Below are 21,200 nucleotides of genomic sequence, written 5' to 3'. Positions count from 1 at the left end.
GGGTAGAAGGCCCCTGAAGTCAAGGTGGGAGAAGATGGGCTGTGAGTGCCGAGTGGCCACGAAAGGGCAGCGCCAGGGTGCTCAGGGAAAGAGCCCTACCCCTTTCCCTCACTTTCCCTAATCCTTCTGCCAGGGGAGGTGCTGCTTTGCCCAAAACATGCAGTCAGCCTGGTGCCTCCCAGGGTCGCCTGAAAGAAAGGACTGTGGACAGGCTGTCTCAGAAAACACTGGGATCTTCTGGTGAGGCAGGAGGGTCACATCCCTGCCTCTGTGCCTGTAGTTTCTGGACAGTATGGCCAGTCCAGAGCTGCCCCAAGTCTCAGGCCGGCCTGCTTAGCCCACTGCTACAGGGGCAGCATGCCACGCAATATGCCTCACCATCTTTCTGGGTGCTGATCCCAGCTGTGTGCTGAGCTGCATGGACACAGAGGGGGAGAGGACCTGGGGGCCACACCCAGAGGAAAGAAAAGGGCTCCAGGTGAGGGCCTCCCTACCTACTTAGGACAGCCTTCAGCCAGTGCAACTGCAGGCCTGAACCTTCCCCATTGTCTGAGTAAAGGACTGAAGCAAGTAGGGAGAGTGGTTACAGACGCCACCACTTTTCTCCTGCCTGTGGGCTGGGGTGGGGCAGGGCCGTGATGATAGCAAAACTATTTTTGCCGTGATGCTGCAGCTGCTGCAGGATACATACATCAATCGTTGATGCTCTGAGTCATGGCCAGCCTTCCTGGGGAAGCCCTGGACCATCGGGTCAGGCAAGCGGGCAGGGGCCAGGACCATGTCAGGCCTGACCCTTTCTCGGTCCCTGGAACCTAGCTTGTGGTGGGGTGCAGGAGATCATGGGGTTTCACAGAGCTGCACAGCACCCCTGGGGTGCTGTTTAAAGGAGCCACTTCTGTGTGCTGGCTGCGGCTGTGAGTTGGAGCATCTCCCCACATGCTGGGGAGGAGGTCAGTTCCTGAGCTAGAGCCTGCTGCAGGAGCCTTCCCCAGCAGGGCATCTGTCCCCAGAGAACACAGGAGGAGGCTGGAGTGGTGACGGGAACTCCTGGCAGTGCACTGCTCTGCAGCAGGAGATGGCTAGGCCTTAGCCTGGGGGAAGGGACAGCAGATGGAGTGTAGCAGGTCCCCCGCCACATGCATTTTCCTTCCTGCTCCTGTTCACCATGATCCCAGGGCCAGGTTCAGGCTTCCAAATACCACTCATAATGCAAGGGTCTAGGTGGGCCCTGGGGAGCAGAGCCTGAGTTGTGGTGTCCAACCATGGAAGTGCAGCCTGGCCTTTGCCACAAGATCTTCCAGAGGCGTGGTGAGTGAGGCGCCACCCACGACGCCCCAGGAGCACTGCTCAGGGGTGAGCAGCTTGCCCCTTGTGTTCTGCTGTACATACCCATGCACATGGGCCTGAGTGTACGCTCAGGAGTGTGTGTGCATGTCTGTGTATACCAGGACAAATCCAAGCTGGCCCGAGGCGTGTGTGTTGGTGTGAGTGTGTGGTCTTGTTTTTCCACCTGTGCCTCTTCTCTGAGGTGGAACACTCTCTAGGCAGATACTCCAAGGTCCCTGTCGCTCACACGGTCTGTAGTCTGACCTCCAGTCTAAGGGGGATCTTCCAGGAGCATGGCAGCTGGAGTCCCCATGTTAGGTCTCACCTTGCCTTGATAGTCAAGCTGCAGCGCAGTGCTAGACTCCCAGCAGAGAGGGTCTGCCTCCCAGCAGAGAGGGTAGGGGAGAGTAGGAAGGAGCCCTTGGGTTCCTGCCCCGCATCCTGGGTCTGGGACCTAAGGCCACCTCTGAAGTTGCAGCATGCTCTCTGGCTGGCAGTGAGCTTGGTGGTGAGCAGCCTTGCTCTTTTCTCAAGCCCTGCCAGAGCAGACACGCTGGCCACGCATGGCCGGGTTCGGGTCCCTTCTCACTAGGTCAAGAGTATACAGGCCCAGTGGAGGTACCCTGAATCACATCCACTTCCCCACAAATGGGAGCCACCACAGCCCGAACACATCAGAGTCTGGGCCCTCAGACCACGTTACCGCGTTGCCCAGAGAAGAGGGACACTGCCGGGGTCCTCTGCACTGGACATCTCTGGTTATACAGAACTGTGCCCTGACAGCCAGGTTTCAGACACACTGGATTGGCAGGCTGAGACCTTCCAGCCTACGTGGAAGGAGCCACAGACTCAGCAGACACAGAGGGGTACCCATACCCACGGGAACACAGAGACCCGCACCCCCAGGGACACGGCAGCATTCTTCATCCAAGGCACTCCCCCAGGGAGAGGGTGAGACTCCTGTTCCACCAAGGCAGGGCCGTGACCCATTTAGCTGTGGGAGAAGGCTGCCGCGGCTCCTTCCCGGCACTGACCTGTGTCTGTCTGACCTGTGTGCTGCTGGCAGCTTGCCCGGCCCTGCAGCCCAGCTAACGGGAACTGCCGAGAATGAGTCACCCCAAGGCTCACCGGCTCACCTGGGCCCTGACTGCTGAGGGCAGTTCCCGCTTGTACCTAAGATGGTGTGCACGTATGCACACGCACCTGTGTCCTGCTATGCTCATCTGTATACATGGGTGCATGTGTGTGTGTGTGCATGCATGCAAGTGCTCACACGCTCACGTGCTCACGCCAGCCCGTGACTTTGTTCCTGTGTCCGTGTGCGGCTCTTCTGCAGCGGCTTAGCTTTTCCCACCCTGGGAAAAGTGGTGTGCACACCCTTCTGCCCACCTGGCATGGCCAGCTCGCTGCCAGGAACAGTCTTCCCCCTCGGGTCTGTAGCAGACAGGGCTCAGCCAACTCTGCTTCTGTGGAAACAGAGCTCTTGGACCTTTCCCTCCCACAGATATGTTCCCTCTGCATGGTGCCCGAGCAAAGCCCAGCAAGACCCTGCCCTCCCTGGTCAAGGCCTTACCCAATCATCTCAGCAACCGGAATGTTCCGGGATCCGTGACATCCCACCCAGCCTCACTGCCCTGGTCCAGCTGCTCTCCACTTCCAGCAGACCTGCCCTGCAGGGTTCCTTATCCGCACCTTTGCTGTCCTGCAGCCCAGGGGCCAAGCCAGTAGAGTCCTGTCACAGCCAGGTCCCAGCTGCCAAAATAAACATTGAAAGGACAAATCCTGACTGGGGGCTGCAGGATGGCTCCAGCTCTGGTCCTGTTCTCCTGGACGGCCTTCAGAGGGTCTGCCCAGGGCACCTGTGCAAACTAGCTGCTTCTAGCTTGTCCTTGCATCTGCTGCCCCCCCTCCTCTTTCGCCCCTGAACCCCATCTTTTCCCGAGGAAAAGTTCAGATCGCAAGCAGTCATTTCCCTGGATTCCGGTGCTCCACTGTCATGAACTCAAGGTGGAGGTAAAGAGGCCCTGGATTCTGGGTGCTGGGACATGGTGGTCCCTGGAGGAACTTCACGAATCTCTGCTCCAAAAATGTAATCTGGAGGAAGGCGGGGCGGGGGTGGGGGGGAGACCACAGGGGCCTGGGTCCGACGGGGCGGGGCCTTTGTGGGGCGGAGCCGCGGTTGCAGCAACCAATGGGCTGAATGAGAACGGCGGCGCCGTCCGCGTCGTCCCTGCGGAGTGGTCAGCACCTGCTGGGCGGGCCAGGGCGGGGCCGGAGCCAAGGTCTGGAGGTACCCCAAGTGTTAGCTGCAGTCACAGCCCGGCTGCCCGTGGCAGCGCAGGGCAGCGAGGCCGCGGGCGCCGCCCTTCTCCTGGCGCATCAGCTCCCGGACCGCGACTGGACGCGCAGGGCCGCCGCCGGCCCGCACCACCAGCCGCCAAGATGTGCGACTGCTTCCACGTGGTGCTGCCCGCCTGGCCCGGAGCCCCCGGCAGCGGTGCGCCTTATCCCCGCCTGCAGCCCGCTTCCCTCGGGCGGGTGGGCTCTGCGGGCGCTGGGGACGCGCAGTGCGGGGCAGGCTGCGCGCGGGAGGAAGGGCTGGAGAGACGGAAAGGGATTGTCTGGAGGGCGGGTCTCACTTGTTCGGTCCTTCCCTGGCTCTGCGGGTCTCTGCATCTTGCTTGTACTTGTGCTTGCCTCGTGCTTTTCACCCCCTTCTCCTCCCTATCTCTTTAGCTTACTTTGTTTCTCGGCTTTCCAGTACTCGTTGTGGCTCCCTTCACGCCGGACTCTCTGGCTGTCCCTGTCTGTTTCTCCCCTTTTCATCACCATCCTCCTGTAACCCTCTGCGACATTGCTTTGCCCAGTAAGGTGGCCATGGAGATAGGTGTGCTTCCTACTGGATGAAACACACCCAGGGTAAGCAGGAGTCAGCCTTGGGAGTCCTGCTTCTAGATCTAGCTCTGCCCTCCTTTTGCGGAAGACCACCCTGACTAGACCAGGACTTAGGTTGGGGCTACGAGGCTCTGCGCTGGCTGGATCCACCGTGTGGCTAATATGTACGTGGCTGATCAAGTAGGTGTGGCTGGGGCAGAGCTAGGCTTGATGTCTGGGACTTTTTAAGGGGCCTGAGTAGGATCCTGTTGCACCAGTCAAGGGGAACTGACCTTCCACGTTGGTCAGTACTCCTCTTGCTGAGCATCTGTGGCAGAGTGGGCATCTGATGGTTCTTGCTGTGGCCTGGCCCTACCTCTGATGTCTTGGAGGGTGGGGTAGGGCAGCAAGAAACTGTCCTTCAGACTCTGGGTCAGTAATGCAGCAGCCTGGCCACACCCAGGGCACCTGGCCAGCCACAGTAGCCAGGGAATTGGGACAGAGATGCTGCACTGGCACAGGCTGGACCTCTCAGTACTGGCACAGGCTAGACTCTTCATCTGGGGAAAACAGTTGATGATGGTTATGAGTATGAGGCCATTCCTGATGCAGTGTGCTAGCAGGGGGTTGGCTGTGCACACATCCTCTCCACCTAGAGCGGCACTCACACAGTCCTTCCTGTGGCCCTTTTGTCTGGTATGGATTGAGGCCCGGGACTCTCCCAGAACCGATTTTGCTCTCCCAGGGGAGGGGTCCTCCTGCTGGGATTCTCCCACACACAGCCGGGCCCAGGGGCCCCAACTAGCCCCACTAGCAGTGGGAGAATGTTGACCTCTACACTTTCTCCCCCTTCCCTACTGCTGGCTCTGACCCACATCGCTGTAGATTGTTCTCCCCAGGGGGAGAAAGCCCAGGGACACAGTGCTCCTCTGCCTCCAGTTTGCATGAGTGGCTTTCTTATTCGTAGGCTCAGGTTGAGGGACCACCGTAGCCACACTCTGCACCCCTCTCCCACTTTTTAACTGGTAGTTCCCTGACTTGTCTGGAGCAGTTTCTCCTTGCGCCACCTGCTCTGAGGGAGTAAGAGCAGTGGCCCCTGGTGTAGCCCCGGTAGGAGACCTTCAGGATACGGGCCTGGAGGGGTCTGCCTAGGCTGTCCTCAACCCTTCAGGCATATGCATGCTTCGGTAGGACACTCCTGAGGCTGACAGGGAGGATGGAGTTTAGGCCTTTTTCAGCTGTAGCCTGCTCTCAGCAGGCCAGAGCCGCCCTCCCCCCCTGTGCCAGTCCTACCTAGTCTCTGAAGCCCCTGGTGTCCACCCCTGGCAGTCTGCCACCTCCTACAGCCCAGGGCAGAGCCACCACTGTCCCAGACAACTTGCCCAGAGGCTGCCCCCTGGTGGCTGTGCTAAGAATGTACCTACACAAGACTGGGTGAGGGTGGGGTGGGTGGGTGCTGTATAGAGATACGCCCAACCTAGGAATGCCCAATCACCCACTGTGCCGTGAACCTTACCTAAGCCTCCTGACTGGCATCACAGCATTTACCCTCACAGATGCTGGGTGTCATACCCCTCAGGGCATGCTGGTTTCTTCCCAGAAGCAGAGCTGAATCAATCCCAGGCAGTTAGAGCGACAGGGTGAGTGCTCTCCAAGCTGTACCCCCTGTATGAGCCTAGGCACTAGCCCCCAACACACTTCAAGAAACTACTTCAGGGTCTGGGGACCCCTCGGTGCTGTGACATCAGCATCTGCATGTTCTGTTTGGGGGGGACTGGGGGCCATGGTGTGACTAGGTCCTTTCCCCAAAGAGTATAGGGCCAGGGCAGCTGTGTAGGTGCCTACCCTTGGAGTCAGGGTATAGGCCAGACCCGACATATGTGCCTAGGGGGGCCTAGGATGCCATGGGGGTGGGGGAGAGAGAGAGAGCACGTGCTGTGCCCTCAGCAGGGACACATGCTAGCCCCGCTCTGTCATCTCCTGGACAGGCTTTCCCACACTGTGGGGATCTATGATCCAGTTCTGAAGATGGGGCACTGAGGGAGGGAGCAGAGTTGCTGAGTGTGGGACTCCCGGCTCTCAGACAACACCCAGGCCGCACTCCTGATAGGCAATGGGAGGTTCCAAAAAGTACTAGCTCTGCTCAGCCCTACCAGGCAGGGCACAAAAGAGGCTGGGCTGTGGTAGTCCCTCCTCAGCTTGGCTATATACATGGGGGGACAGGCACTGAGGAGGAAGCAGTAGAGGTTATCCTGCGTCCCTTCCCTATGAGAATGAAGAGAGAGTAAAAGCCTCTGTCAGTGGCTGTCAACTACTGACAATAAATGAGGCTCACTCTTTTTCTCTTTCTTCTCTTCTCCTTTCCTTTCTTATCTGTCACCTATCTCTCTCTTCAAGACAGGGGTCTCTCTGCATAGCCCTGGCTGTTCTGGAAATTGCTCTGTAGACCAGGCTGGCCTTGAACTCAGAGAGCCTCCTGCCTCTGTCAGGATTAACGTGCTAGGATTAAAGGTGTGCACATGACTGCCTAACAAGGCTCTTTATTTGGATGGCTTGGGTGACAGAGCCACGCTTCATCCTGCTCTCCTCAAGCCTCAGGCTCCATCTACTTTTTATCAGCCAAGAAAGGGATAGCCTGGGCTTGAGAGTAGACAGGGGGATTGAGCAGGCAGATCCCTTGCCTCCCAACCTCCTGTGCCCAGGTAGCTGTGACCACCTCTACCTGGGCTAGGCCTTTATTCTCCTCACTCTGCCTGGAGAGGCTCTTCTGTCCTGGGCTAAACTAGTTGCTGCCCCTGCTGGAAGCATTTCACTCTAACCCTCTGTGTCCCTCCTTCTGTGACCTCCTCATCCTTTACTGTAGAGGCAGGTGCAGCGTGGGCTGGCTTGGCTAGGGAGGAGAGGCTTGAGCTATGGCAGAAAGAGTGGGACTCTTATCCACCTGGGCATCAATCACTGCCACCCAGGAGCAAAAAGCCAAAATTTGCCCTGCCCAGGAAAAGGCTGATCTTGCACTTGGGTGGTGTCAAACATGAGAGAGGCCCACTCATCTATGCCTATCCACCTATTCATCTGCACCTAAGGGCTGGCACTGTGGCACCCTAGAGGTCCCAAGACCAAGAAGGGATTCCCTCATTGTTTGTCTAGCAAGCAGGAAGTAGACTGGATACAAGGAGGAGTCACTGAGGGCCCAAAACCCATGAGGAAGGAGGCCACGGGCAATAGTGACCATGTTTACCAGGCTGGATCTGGCTAGGGGACAGGGGCTGGGGAAATGGAGTTGGACAGAGGGAAGGGTAGATCTGTGAGCTCAGGGAGGCTTAGCTGGGACCAGGGTCATAGGCGGAAACACTGAACTCCCAGTTTTGGACCCCGCTGTAAGGGAAACTGTTGTCCTGTGAAGGGCGTTCTCTAGGGACCCTATCTTCCTAGTCTCTGCCTCTGCCTCCGGGCTTCCTTTTATTTTTCTTTTTTTGGAAGTCGCAGACCAAGGGAGCCAAGGCCTGCCTTGCTGGGATAAATATTTAATAGTCAGAAGCACTTTCTCAGATGGAAAACTGGACCTGGGCCCAGGAGGCCTGGGGCGGGAGGCAGTGCTCCCCACTCCCCACGCCCCACACATGGCAAACACTTCCAGGCCCTCCTGCCCCTGCCTGCGAGCACCTCCCTGCCCAGCATGCTGCAGTTCACACCTGGCCCCAGCAGGTGCGAATGGAGGATGGTGTTGAGGTCTCTCTCCAGGGCTCTGGCTGTGGATGTGGTCCGTGTACCCCAGTGACGGAGGAGGAATAGTGGGCAGAGTTGCCGGATGTTGTGAGGCACACCGCTGCCTCAGGTCACTTTACCTCCTGGATGCAGTGCTGGCAGCAAGGGCACAGACAGCCCAGGGTCTCAACTGGACCAGAGCCGCCTTGTCGCCCATCCCTTAGGGGCTGCCCAGCACTGGGATTTGCAAGTGCAGATGACTCAGTCCCTCCCAGTGAGGGAGTCTGGACCCTTGCTTGCTGCAGAGTGGAAGTCAGGGCAGAAGCCTGCCTGCAGGCTTTGTGCTCAAGTTGCATTGTCCCTCCCTGTACCTACCTTCTTTGATCCCCCTCGGTCCTTGTTTCCTGAGAACTGGATGCTCTGTGGGAGGAAGAAGGGCAGCCTATCACAGATACCTGGCTGCCGGGCCACTCTTGGGTGGTTCCCTCACTGGCAGGCCCTGCTAGAGAGTGGCACCAGCATCCAGGCCTTGCTGTGACACATCCCCTGAGAATGCCCTCGGCTGAGTCACTATCAGCTGTCCCCAGCCCCACCCAGTCTTGTCACTGCCAAGTTCCCATGGTGTCAAAGAGCTGGGGTCCTGGCAGCTTCGAGGCAGACTTGCCTGTGCAGTGGGCATCACTTGACTCATCCAGACACCTGGGTCTTAGGGTCTGTGATATATGACTCAGCAGATGCCCACTGGCCTGCATGGACTCACACCTGCCCACTGGGATCTGCTGCATGGAATCAAGGGTGGATCAGGGTGTGCATGGGCATCCTTAGGATCTGAGGTAGGCAAAGCCTGCTGAGAGTCAGGTGAGCTTCTCTGGGTTGCATATGGGCAAGGGGTAGCTCATGAGGCCCCCTAGAATCACAGTGGTGCTGACTTTTTCTTCCTACTGTCACCCACCCCAATATCTCAGAGCCATTGGTGCAGCAGTGTGCCTTAGAGTGTGGGGTTGGAGATAGGAGAGGGAGTGCTGTGTGTGTGTGTGTGTGTGTGTGTGTGAGAGAGAGAGAGAGTGTGTGTGTGGGGGGGGGTGTGAGTGTGTGTGTCAGAACCTGTGCTGGGGGCTCATGACGCACTCAGGTAGAGAAGATGACTGTGCCACCCAGCAGCAGGTCCCTTTGCAGGGACCCTACCCCTGGGTACAGTGAGGTGGGACCCTGACTAAGGCAAGTGCCATGGTGATCTCAGATCATCAGAGGGGTGGGGGTCAGAAGGCACTGTGCAGTGGGCCTCGTGGGTAGAGGGGCCTGACTGGATTGATCGCCAGGCTCAGAACACAGTGGCGTCGGGAGACGTGCTTCATGCCAGCATCCTCCCCACCTGACTCTAGCTATGCTGCCCCAGCTTGCAGCTCCTTGCTGACTCACCCAGCCTCGCCCCACCTGGAGTTGACAGTTTGGTTTGGTGTCAGGCAGTAAACAGGGTTCCCAGGTGAGAGCTGTCTGGGAGTGGGGCCCTTGAGCAAGAGCAAGCAAGGGAGCGGGAGGTGGGGCAGACCTAGCCAGCTTTCTTGTGCAGTGTAAATAGAGTTGTTTTCTGCTTTCATGACCGTTAGGTTTTTTTAGGCCAAGGTTGGGAAGGAAAGCCTGCTGGTTTTTCTTCCAGGGCTGAGGATGTCCCTGAAGCCTCTTTGCCCACTTGCCCACCAGAGACCTCTGCCTTTTCTCGTCCTTGGAGCTCTGCCCACCCCAGGCTGCTCTTGCCTTCGGTATCCCAGTGGAGCACCTCTCTCTTCTGTTCCAGTGGCTCTCATTTCCCGCTGATCTGCTGATCTGCTGTGTTTGTTGACCCTTCCCTGTCCTGGAATGCCAGGCTGGACCCCTTAGGTGTGTGAGCTTCTGCAGCCTGTGCAGGTACCCACAGCCAGCCCTGGGATCCCAACAGAACTATAGCTAGTATGTCTGGTAGCTCCTGCCTGGGCCCGCTGGCCACCGAGAGCAAGGAGGGCAGAAGCTAGGAGCTGAGTGTGGAGACAATAAAAGGATGTGTGTGCGAGAGGGCACAGCTCCAGGCAGTGGGCGATTTGGGATCTGAGGCCCAAGGAGGCAGGTTTCTCAGCCACCACTAATCTCCAAATGGCAGGGGAAGGAGTGAAGCATGGATGTCAATGTTGAGGTCCAGCCACACCTGTTTTATGCAGTACCCCTGACCCCAGCTCCAGGTACAGGAGATGCCATTTGCCAGAGCTAGAAAGGCACTGTGTTGTGTGTGTTGGGGATCAAGTTAGTCTTTGCAGCCTTCCTTTTCTTCTTTTTTTTTCTTTAAGGCAGAGTCTCACTATGTAGCTCTGCCTATTCTAAAACTTGCTACGCAGACCAGACCAGTCTCAAACTCACAGAGATCTACCTGTGTCTCCCAAGCACAAGCCACCACATCTAGCCCCTTTCCCTTTCTAGAACCCCTCAGCCACCACAGGGAAACTGAGGCCCAAGGCTTGGGAATGGGAGAATCTGCTTCATATCTGTTGCTCCACACCCCAGGCGGCTGCCTACACAGTAACTGGCTGGGGTAGTGGTTGTGAGTCAGACAAGCAGGCGTTTCCTCTCCAGGTCAGCTGCCTGGGCTGGTGGGGGTGGGGGAGCTGGGGTGGGGTCCCTGGCTGTGAGAGGAACCACCCAGTCCCTCTGGCAGGGTGTGTGTGTGTGTGTGTGTGTGTGTGTGTGTGTGTGTGTGTGTTGAGGAGAGGGGGTTGGTGGGGCTCTGAGCCTGGCTGAAGAGGAGGAGGGACAGTGAGGGGAGGGGCTATGGAGGGGAGGAACTGGTGGGAGGCAGCCATCCCAGGATCTCTTCTAGACAAGTTTGGGAACGGGTCCTCTTCGGAGAAGTAGCTGCACCCCTTCTGCACCCCGTCCCCTTCTGGGCTCAGCCCTGCAACACCTGCCCCTCTCGCCAGTCCTCAGGTCAGAGGGGACCGGATGGGCAGCCAGCGAGGGAGGCTGGAGGGGCAGAGCTGGGCTGGGGAGCGTCCTCCTTTTCTGCTTCCTGCTGGTATTGAAGGATACAATACGGGTGTCAGCTCTTTGTGGCTCTGACTGACTCGTGCCAGGGCCAGCCAGGCTGGGTTGGGAAAATGCCGGCAAGGAGCTGTCTGGCCCCCAGATGGCTTGGGACCCTGAAGGCCCTGCAGCAGTGCCTCCTGCTTTGCACTGCAGGCTGTGTGGGCTGCCACAGAACTCCCAGATGCCCCTGCCCCTGCCCCTGCCCCTGCCCTTGCCCCTGCCCCTGCCCCTGCCCCTGCCCCTATCTGGTGCAGGTTGTGTTTTTGTTTGGGGAGATCCTAAGTTGTGAGGGACATTGGTACCAAAGGTACCAAACAGCTATTTTTGTAGAGGACTCAGGACTACAAGGTTGGGCCTTGTGGCCTAGGGAGGGGTTTCTAGATTTTGGCCACTGACCAGGTTTGGTGTATAGAAGCTGGGGTGGTTATATCAGGTGGCTCAGGCTGATTAGGGGCAGCCAAGGTGGGACTGGAGCTGTGGACTGCCCATGACAGGCCACACTGTCCCTAACTGTCCACAGTTTTGCCCTTCTACTTAAAGGATCCAGGTGGCTGGTCTCTTCTCAGATGGTTGAGGGTGTGGTGGCCATTCTTGCTGGCGTCTGAGTCTTTTGGGGCTGATGGGCTAGTATACTTTTTTATGACTCAGTTTCTCCAGATACAGGAGCTGGCCTGCTCCCCCCTGCTGCTCCTCTGCAGATCTTTCTAAGTCTGGGCAGGGCTGCTCACTGACATTTTATTTTGGTTTTTGAGGCGGGTTCTTTCTCTGGAGCCCACAGCGGCTTGGGACTCTGGTGCAGCTCCGGCTGCCCTGAGGTTCCTGCCATCTTATCTGCCTCTCCAGTGCTAGCATTCATGGTCACGAGCCACCACCCTCAGTATTACCAGGGGGTTTTGACCAGCTCACGTCTTTCCTTTCCTAGCCATTTCTTGTACTAGCATTTATTCTGTACCTGTTGTGTACCAAGCTCCTTCCAAGCGCTTGGGGGATGCAGAGGCGGCAACTCACTGCTTGTGAGTTTGCCTGGGGGTTGGGGGGCAGAGCAGCCTATGAAAAGGATTTACATAGGTGATTCCAGGGGATTTGTTTGGGGAGAGAAAAGTGCGCACATCCTCCTGGGCATGGCTGGCCCGTGTGGGGAAAGAGCTCTGGCCCTGGATTGGGTGGCTCGGCCCCTCAGAGCTGGCTCTACTCCCTAGTCCTCAGACTCATCCACGGAAGCCCTGGGGGATGGAGTGGGCAGGCCGGCCACTGCCTGGGGTGCTGCTGCACAAGGTCCGAAGGTCTCATGACAGTCATCCCAGCTCAGCACAAGCTTTGTGAAGTTCCAGGATGGGCGAGGCCTGAGTACACCAAGGTGGGGTGGAACTGGGTGCAGATGAGCCTGCGAGGGCACTAGGATCCCAGCCTGAAAGCAGCAGCCTTCCCAGTGTCAGCCTGCCTGGGCCCCTGCAGCTGGTCCATCACATTGGGCTTTCCCTGGAGGCTCAGACGGACAGCAGCGCTGTGCGCACTGGTGCACCCATACACACAAACTCTCAGGCTGCCCAGAGCTGCATGCCTCCCAGTCAGTTTTGTAAGGATTCCACTGCACTGGTAACATGCAAATGTGCCCACCCCACCAGCCCCCCCCCCAAGGTCAAAACTGTCTGAACGCAAACTCTAGTGTTGTTTAAATGACTGCCCCACCCTGCCTCCATGGCCCTGCTCTGATGGCCCTGAACAGGGGGTGGCCGTGGATCACGGAACCAACATGACCCTCTATGTAGTCCCTGCCTACCTCCCCTACTCTCCCCCAGGCTGACCTGTTCAGCCTCACCCCAAAATAGTCCAGTTCCTGGAACTCCAGCTTCTCCAAACCAGGGCTTCCGCCATGGTACCCCCACCGTATCCCTGCCCAGCCTCACCATGCCCTGGAGGGGGAGAGACTTCCCTCAGGCCTTGCAGTCCCTCCCTGAGTGCAGGTCTGTGCCTATAGAAGTGGGATGTTAATGGCAGGGCTTGGGACTGTGTGAAGGTTTTGGGGTGCTGAGGACAGGCCAAGGAATTTGGGGGAACATCAGGTGACAGTAGCCAGACCTGTTAGGCTTGGCTCAGGTGTATCCCCATTTCCTCCTCTATAAAATGGGGCTTTGGTGACTGTCAACAACCTGTGTCATTCTTTAGGTGGCAGTGCTCAAGGCCGGGTTGTTTACAGAGCTGTCTCTGAGAGACATGTGGGCAGACAGTCAGGGTTCTTCCCTGTCCCCCAGGCCTGGGCGTCATGTTCTAAGAGGATGAGACTCCACACCGAGGCTCCTCCCCCCCCTCCCCACAGCTGGCAGAGGTAGGCAGCCTTTGTCCTGCAGCCACCATGGTCCACACTTTTCTCTTTGCACACTGGTGGGGGCTCCTGTCAGCCCCCAGAGTGCAGCCTTCCCTCAGGTCCATTATTCCCCATCCTTACAGGAAAGGGTGGGCTGTGTGGGTAAGATTGGTTATACCAAAGCTTGTTAAGCCCGAGAAGGGGCTTGAGCCCAAGGCAACAGGGCCAGGGCTGGTCTGCCTCTCGCTTCCCTCCGACCCCACTTGGACCCCCAGCACAGAGTTTGTCCCACCTCCCAGCTGTCAACACCTTCCCTCATGGGCTTTTGACACCCACGCGACTCCCCAAAACAGATTTAAAATACAATTTCTCAGAAGTAGGCCACTGCCTGGCTATGGGGGTCTTCCATTCTGGGCCCCCATCCTAGACCCAACTCGACCCAGTGCTGGGCCTGGGCCCTGGCCAAAGCTCCAGCCTCAGGCAGGGAAACAGGAAGACATGGGTTCATCTACTCTTGCCTGGCTTCCAGGAAGGGTAAGTGCCCCAGGATCCCCCTATAGCTAGCCCCTGTCCCCCCCACCCTGTCCCTCTTCTCTTCATCCCACAAGTCCATATGTAGCTAGGGCAAAGTGTGGATTCTTTGAGCAATCATGGGAGCCCCAACAATGGTGGGGTGCATGGACAAAGACTGTGATGGAGACAGACTGTTGGTGCACTTCTCTTCTAGCACCAGGTAATGGGGTGGTGGCCACTGCGGCATGCACGTAGTGCTTCCAGGGATATCGGGTTCTTGGGTATTATCTTGCCTCAGGTCAGTTTTATAAGCGGGGAAGTTGGGGCTGTGGCTTTCCTTATGTCCTGGAAGTGAGGGTCCATGGTTTAGCCTACAGAGTAGTGAGAAGAAGGGGGAGTCTGGGCCTCCCCACCTCTGTGGGCGGGCCAGTCCCCAAAACTCCATCCCAGCCCTCTCAGAGCCACTTTGCAGGAGAAGAACTACAGCAAGGAAGGTGTGAGGAGAAATGAGTGTCAAGTGCTGATGGTGTCTGGGGACAGGTGGGTCAGGACTGACAGGATGGCCTCTGTGCTTCAGGCTTCAGGCTTAGAGATGAGGCCTGTTTGCTCGTGGTCTGACAGTACCTTGGCCACAGCACAGTAGCTACAGCCAGGATCCTGCTTGGCCTGGAACTCCTCGTCCCTGTAGGGTGTCATCAAGGCCAGTGCACAGGTCCCCTTACTGACAGACAATGTCTGTGTAACAGGGACCCTACCCCTCAGGTCAGGCCTGAGGCAGGAGTGGCTTGGTTCTCCTCAGCATCTTTTCCCTTGTGGAGGGAATTCCTGGGGCCTGGGCCCAGCCAGGGTCTGTGTCCCAGCAAAGCTGTTCTTTCTCTGAATATTTAGCAGAATTTAGAAAGTTTAGGCTGGAGTCCTATGTGGAGGGGAGGAAGTTTTGTTTATTTCTTCTGTGGTCCAATAAAACTTTATTTATGAAGGCAGGCAGGGAGCAGGATGAGGCTACTCACTGCTTTGCTATCTTCTGACTAATAAGCATACTGGGCACAGAGAAGGTATCTTGACTTAACACCATTTAAAAAAATTGTAGAGTGCGGGACATGGTGGCACACACCTTTAATCCCAGCCCTCGGGAGGCAAGGCAAGTGGGTCTCTGTGAAAACCTGTCTGAAACCAAAAACAAAAAATATGAAAAAAAATTGTAAAGTAGTGCTGAGCACAGGCATCCCTGGGACAGCAGGGCGCGGCACCATGATGGCATGCATGGCATGCTGGTGCCTGTCAGCCGTGATGCTGCGGCAACCAGGTAGGCAGCAATGGCTGGGTAGAAACCGGCAGACCGTTTTCCAAACCAATTGTCCTAGTTCACCTCATGCCTGGGATGTGACAGCCATCGATTCCGGCTGCCCACATCTTCTCTTCTCCAGCACAGCCAGGCCTTTTCCTCCTCCTCCTCCTCCATGACAAATGGGGTTCCTCTCCACTGCTCACCTGTCTAAAAGAAAGTATCTCACCAAAACCCACAGTGGGCGTGAGGCTGGCGAGACTGTGTGCTTGTCCACAGGACAGCCATGTCAGCCTCTTTGGCTTCCCCTCTGGATCAAACTTTTGCTTTCCTCCCTGCCAGGACCAGGGACAGAGCATTTGCCTGGCTCCTCGTTGCCTTCCATCTTTTCCTCTCTGGACTCTGCTGTGTGAATCTGTGAAGCTCTTCCTCTCCTTCTCTCTTGGGATATAGTATTATCCTTATTCATTTTTAAAAAATGAATTTATTTATTTATTCACTTTACATCTCCGTTGTAGGCCCCTCCCTCCTCTCCTCCCAGCCCCACCCTCCCTCCAGCATCCAGAATGGGGAGAGCCCCCATCCACCCACCCTCGATTACCAAGGTGCTCATCCTCTTCCCCTGTGTCCTGGTACGGCAGTGTCATCACAGGGAGATAAACAAAAAGCAGGCAATGGGACCAAAGTCGTGCACCACCACCCAGCAAGCCATCTCACCTACCTTGGGCTTTGGGTCCAGTTTTGTTGTTGTTGTTGTTGTTGTTTTGGGGGGGGGTCCAGTTTTTAAGATTTTTTTTTCTGCTTTATTCCAAAGTAATTTCTGTTTTCTTTAAGATTTATTAAGCCTTCTACTTTGGAACTGTAATTCACATGAAATCGATGTTTCCTGTGGCTGAACTGGGCATAAAGAATAGTATTTTCCCACCCCCAGTGGCCCCTGCATCCCTCATTGAGAACCTTCCATTCCTATGGGTATTCACCTTAAGGTTCTGTAGTTTTTATCTGCATTTTTCTGGTGGTGAAAGGTCTAGGGTGCTGGCCATTTTTTTCTTGTATCAATTGACCATTTTTACATCATTCTTGGTAAAGTATGCAAATTTTTTGTTTGTTCTTTTTGTTTTTTCAGGACAGGGTTTCTCTGTGTAGCCTTGGCTGTCCTGGACTTACTTTGTAGACCAGGCTGTCCTTGAACTCACAGAAATCTGATTGCCTCTGCCTCCCAGGGTGCCACAGAGCCCGGCTAAGTATGCAAAATCTGAACTCATTTGTGTGTGCGTCTGTGTGTCTAGGCCAGAGGTCAACCTCAGACATTGTTCTTCTGGTACTGTTCACATTAGTTTTTGAAGCAGGGTCTCTCACTGGCTTGGTTCTCCAACTAGGCGAGACTGGTTGGCCAGTGAGCCCCAGAAGACTGCTTATTTCTACTTCCCCAGTGTTAGGATGACAAGTGCAAGCCACCACACCTGCCTTTAAAAAAAAAAAAAGAGTCTGGAACCAGGCAGAGTGGTGCACACCTTTAATCCCAGCACTCAGGGAGGCAGAGGCAGACAGATCATTGTGAGTTCATGGCCAGCCTGGTCTACAAAGAGAGTCCAGGAAAGCCAAGGTTACCCAGAGAAACCCTGTCTTTAACTCCCCACCCACACACACACACAAAGAGTCTGGGGCAGCCTGTCTAGCATGAGTTGGTCCTGGGAACTGGACCATAGCAACATGAGAATGAAGAAAGGACAGACACACAGACGCACATGCTGAAGAGTTGGGGCTGGGTCGGCCATGCTCAGTGGGCTAGGACACCACCAACTGCGTACAGCCTGGAACCTCAGGGCAGTTGTTATGTTCAGCCCAAGAAGGAGGGCTTAGCCAGTCTGCTGGGATGTCTGTAGAAAGGTCTCAAGTTGCGGTCATCTGGGAGGAAGCACTGCAGTCAGGCTTTCTGTACACTCTGTCAACATTTGCACATGGGCCAGAGGAAGGCTTTGCCAGTGACCACAGGTCTGAGGCACTGGTCCTTGCCAGTGGTCCACACCCAGGACTTCGTCTGTTCCTTACACATTCTCTCGGGATTTCTTAGGCTTTCCACCATGGGGGTGGGATTCAGGTGCTCATGCTTGGAAGGCAAGTGCTTTACCGACTGAAGTTCTATCTTCTCTCTTTCAGTTGTATGGGTATAATGGTTGTTGCTATAGAAGAGTGTCTTTATTTTTTCCCGTATTTGAAAGATTGCTTACTGGGTATCTAGTTCTTGAGTGACACCTTTTTTTCCTTTTAATATTGTTTAATTATTATTAAATATTATTAAATATTTGATTATAGTTTATTATATTATTGTTTTATATACAATATAATAGTATATATTATTAAATTATTAAATATTAAATATTATTTAATCTCCATATTTCTCTTTTTGAAGTTTTTTTTGAGACAGGGTTGCTCTGTGCAGTCTTGGCTGTCCTGGAACTCACTCTGTAGACCAGGCTGGCCTTGATCTCACAGAGATCCACCTGCCTCTGCCCCCTGAGTGCTGGGATTAAAGGCATGAGCCACCACTGCATGGATTCTCTATCTATCTATCTATCTATCTATCTATCTATCTATCTATCTATCTATCTACCTACCTACCTACCTACCTACCTATCTATTATTTTGAGACAGTGTCTTATAATGTAGTTCTTGGGTAGCCTAGAACTCACTATTCTTTCACTGAACTCACAGAGCTCTGTCTGCATCCACCTCTGGAATGCTGGGATTAAAAGCATGTGCCACCACACCCTGCCTTCTCTGTATTTTCCTTTGAGTCCTGGTCTTGCTGTTTTAGCAGGCCCTGGCTGGCTTTTAGTCCATATTTCTGACAAGCCAGTTGTCAGTGGTGTTGGTCCCTTTCTCTCAGGCATTTGGCCAGGGCTTCTTCTGTGAAGATCTCATGTTACTCTTGCTCGGGATTTGTCAAGCGCCTTGGACCTGTGAATGGGTTCCTCCTGTTGGTTCTTCAGCTAATATCTCTGCCTTTTTGTCTGACATGAAGGGCTGCTCACAGATTACTGAGGCTTTGTGCATCCTTCTTCAGCTTCTCCTTTTGTGTCCTTCAAACTGGTAATGAAATCCAGCCCAAAGTGTTTTCTTCGGGCTCCTCCCATCCACCGTGGAGCCCCTCTAGCACACACTCCTCTCCAGAATTTTCAGTCGTGGCTTTAAAAACTTAGGGTTGAATTTATTTACGTTTATGTGATGCATGGTAACATAGATCTCAGGCTGGCCTGAAAATACACAGCATGGGATAACCCTGGACTCCCTGCTCACCTGCTGGGCTTTGCAGTCCTGGCGATTGAGCCTGGGGCTTTGTGCACGGGAGGCAAGCAGCCCACCAATGTAGCCACACCCACAGTCCCTAAGTTCTCTTTCTGTATGAGAGCTTGCCTCAGTCTTGACTCTATGCATTGTTTCCTTTAGTGTTTAAAATAAGCTGGTAGTGGTTAGTTGCTTTGACGTCTGTGCTAAAGGCACCACCTGTGGACTCTCAGAGACACCTTCTGCCACATGCCTTGCTCTTTGGGGTGGACTGCCATCTTCCTGCTTCTTTTCCCTGCCTGTGGTTTCTGCACACAGAAACTATTTAGGAAAATGTATTGCAGCAGCTCTGGATGTTAATTTCAGGCTCAAGGTAGTTATTGTTTGTGTTTCTTCCTTGGACTAAATCTGCAAGTCTATGTAATGTCTGAGACCCCGAGTCCCACCCTACTGCTACCCTGCTGCTGCTCCCACCTCTCCCATCCAGGGTCTCTGGGTTTCCCCTCAGGCCCGAGGTCATTCAGCCTTGCATGCCCAGGTCCGCCTCTCACAGCTCTACTCTCTACAGTGTCTGGCCGACAGCTGCAGCAGCAGGATCCAGAGGCTGAGACTGAAGAGGACCCCTCTGTGAGTGTCACCCCGAGAGGAAGCCCCTCCCCCTCTTCCCACAGGCTGGAGAGCTGCTGGTTGGTAACTTCATTCTCTTCTGCCAGGTGACTGAAGGGCCTGTGGGTGAGATAATTCGGCCAAGACCACAGGGGTCCTCACCCGTTTATGAATACGCAGCTGAAGGAGCTAGCTTCGGAGGCCAGGTAAGCCCCTGGGAAGAACGGCTAGCAGAAAGACATCAGTGTCTGTGCAGCCCATCTGCCCTTCCTGCTGCATGCATTTGGTGTCCTCTTTCCTCCAGTGTCCCTCCCTTTCGCTGGCTGATCCTCTGAGGAGGTGGGGACACTTGCAGCTTGTGTGTCTCTGTGTGTATGTGTGCGTGTGTGTGTGTGTGTGTGAGAGAGAGAGAGAGAGAGACCCTGAGAACTCATGTGTGGGATGTGGCAAGGGCATACACCTTCATGGCACACACTCAGATATGTACATTCATACCATCCTGGAGAGGAGACTGTACTTCCTTGTGAGAGGAACCTTGGGCCGGGATCAGAGGAGGCCTGTCTATTCTAAAGGACTCATTTAACAGTTTGAGCCTGCCCTGCCCTGAGGTACCGCCAGCTGCTGCAGGGTGGGGGCAGGCCTGTTCCTCAGTAAGGAAACAGGAGGCTGAGAGTTGCCTTTCCCAGTGAAGTCCTTGGGTGCTGAGCTTTCCTGTCTGCTCTGCACCGTCAGAGTTCCTGTGCTCCCGCGTCCTGGGTTCTCCTGCCTGGAGCCTCCCTGGCACTCCTGACTCTTTAGCAAAGTGGTAACTCCCACCCTCTTGACTGCAGGAAAACAGCCAGGGCAGGCGCAGCTCCTCTGGCAGACGGAGATCCTGGTGGAAACGGGATTCAGGGGAATCCACAGCCTTCTCCACCATGAGTCATGCAGAGGTAGGTGGCATAGCAATGAGGGGTCAGGGGATACCCTTCCTTAGGGACTTCAGCCTCAGGAGATGGAGGGAGGGCCATATGCCCTGGGGATACCCCTCAGGCCTGGGAAATGGGCGATGCTGAGGTGAGCCTCTACCCTCTGATGGAAAGAGCCTGACTTGCCTGTGAAGATCCACCTCCCAGCATGCAGTGGACAACACTGTGGAAAATGTTACCCAGGCTGTGGTGAGGAAGGGCCTTCCAAGGGAGATGTGAGGGGCTCAGTGGGTACCCAACAAGGAGAACACTGCCTCTGTGCTTTCCTGGATACCCTCAGTTTGATGGACACAGGGGCGGCCATCATTTGTAGAATCAGGTGGGCTATATCTTCCTGTGTGCTCCCCTGTGTTTATGGCCTTCCTGGGATCCAGCACTGGTGTTTTACATGGCATGGGAAGAAGGCATGCTGGCAAGAGCCGTTCCCCCTGGGGACTCGGCTGCATGGACAGGCTGTCCCCTGTGGGAACAAGCTGAGAATGTTCCTTCTGAGGCTTCCTGTAGCTGGGCTTTCTCCAAATCCCAGACACAGTAGCCTGGCCTACCTGGCTGGTGCCCCAGTCTCTACTGGGCAGCACAGAGCACCATCCTTGGGAGATTCTGGCCCCAACATTAATGTCCACATGAGAGAGGCAAACAGTCCTCAGGCCCTTGATGTACTCTGCCCCAGTCTGTGCAGGAGGCAACAGAGGAGGTGACACTGAAGACTGAGGTGGATTCTGGAGCCAGTGGCTACAGCGTCACAGGTGGAGGGGACCAGGGGATTTTTGTCAAGCAAGTGCTGAAGGACTCCTCTGCTGCAAAGCTCTTCAGCCTGAGAGAAGGTACAAAAGCTGTCCCATCCCTGGGGCTCCATTATCAACACCAGGATTGGAGGGGGTGGGCCCCACTGAAGTCTCAGGATGGCCCTATGGTCTCCGCTCAGGCACTTCAGGCTGGGACTGATTTTCTGGCTGTTGTCTGATGCACTGTTGGGGAGCTGGGCACATCCTGTAGGCCTTCCTCTTGCCAATATGCAGCCCCAGGCCACTTCTCCTGTTCTGGTGGACCTGGGGCACTGAGGTGGGTGGCCTCTTCTTCCCTCAGGAGATCAACTGCTCAGTGCAACTATATTCTTTGACCACATGAAATATGAAGACGCTCTTAAAATCCTTCAGTACTCAGAACCTTACAAAGTTCAGTTCACAATCAAACGGAAACTCTCTGCCAGAAAGGGAGAGGAGGTGGTCATTCAGCATTCTCAGCGAGGTCTGCAAGGCCAGGAAAAACAGGTAAGGTC

At 55.3% G+C, this 21,200-nt stretch overlaps 1 protein-coding gene across 2 annotated transcripts in view; it reads left to right on the top strand.

Annotated features, from left to right (window-relative positions):
• The first annotated feature begins 3,605 nt into the window (after window positions 1-3,605).
• The window catches only part of Ahnak2 (AHNAK nucleoprotein 2), a 38,148-nt gene continuing 20,553 nt past the window's right edge, over window positions 3,606-21,200 (top strand). The window contains exons 1-6 of one of the 2 annotated variants that reach the window (XM_060388266.1): window positions 3,606-3,823; window positions 18,916-18,974; window positions 19,061-19,159; window positions 19,784-19,885; window positions 20,592-20,745; window positions 21,008-21,192. In XM_060388266.1, the coding sequence (XP_060244249.1) occupies window positions 3,769-3,823; window positions 18,916-18,974; window positions 19,061-19,159; window positions 19,784-19,885; window positions 20,592-20,745; window positions 21,008-21,192 (654 nt within the window). In that variant the 5' untranslated portion in view covers window positions 3,606-3,768. Of the gene's footprint in view, window positions 3,824-8,590; window positions 8,739-18,915; window positions 18,975-19,060; window positions 19,160-19,783; window positions 19,886-20,591; window positions 20,746-21,007; window positions 21,193-21,200 lie in introns of those variants that run through there. The other variant, XM_060388267.1, reaches the window with a different exon arrangement.

This window comes from Meriones unguiculatus, chromosome 7 (genome assembly GCF_030254825.1).
Source record: "Meriones unguiculatus strain TT.TT164.6M chromosome 7, Bangor_MerUng_6.1, whole genome shotgun sequence".
Classification (NCBI taxonomy): domain Eukaryota; kingdom Metazoa; phylum Chordata; class Mammalia; order Rodentia; family Muridae; genus Meriones; species Meriones unguiculatus.
This window is presented reverse-complemented; position numbering and strand designations above follow the sequence as displayed.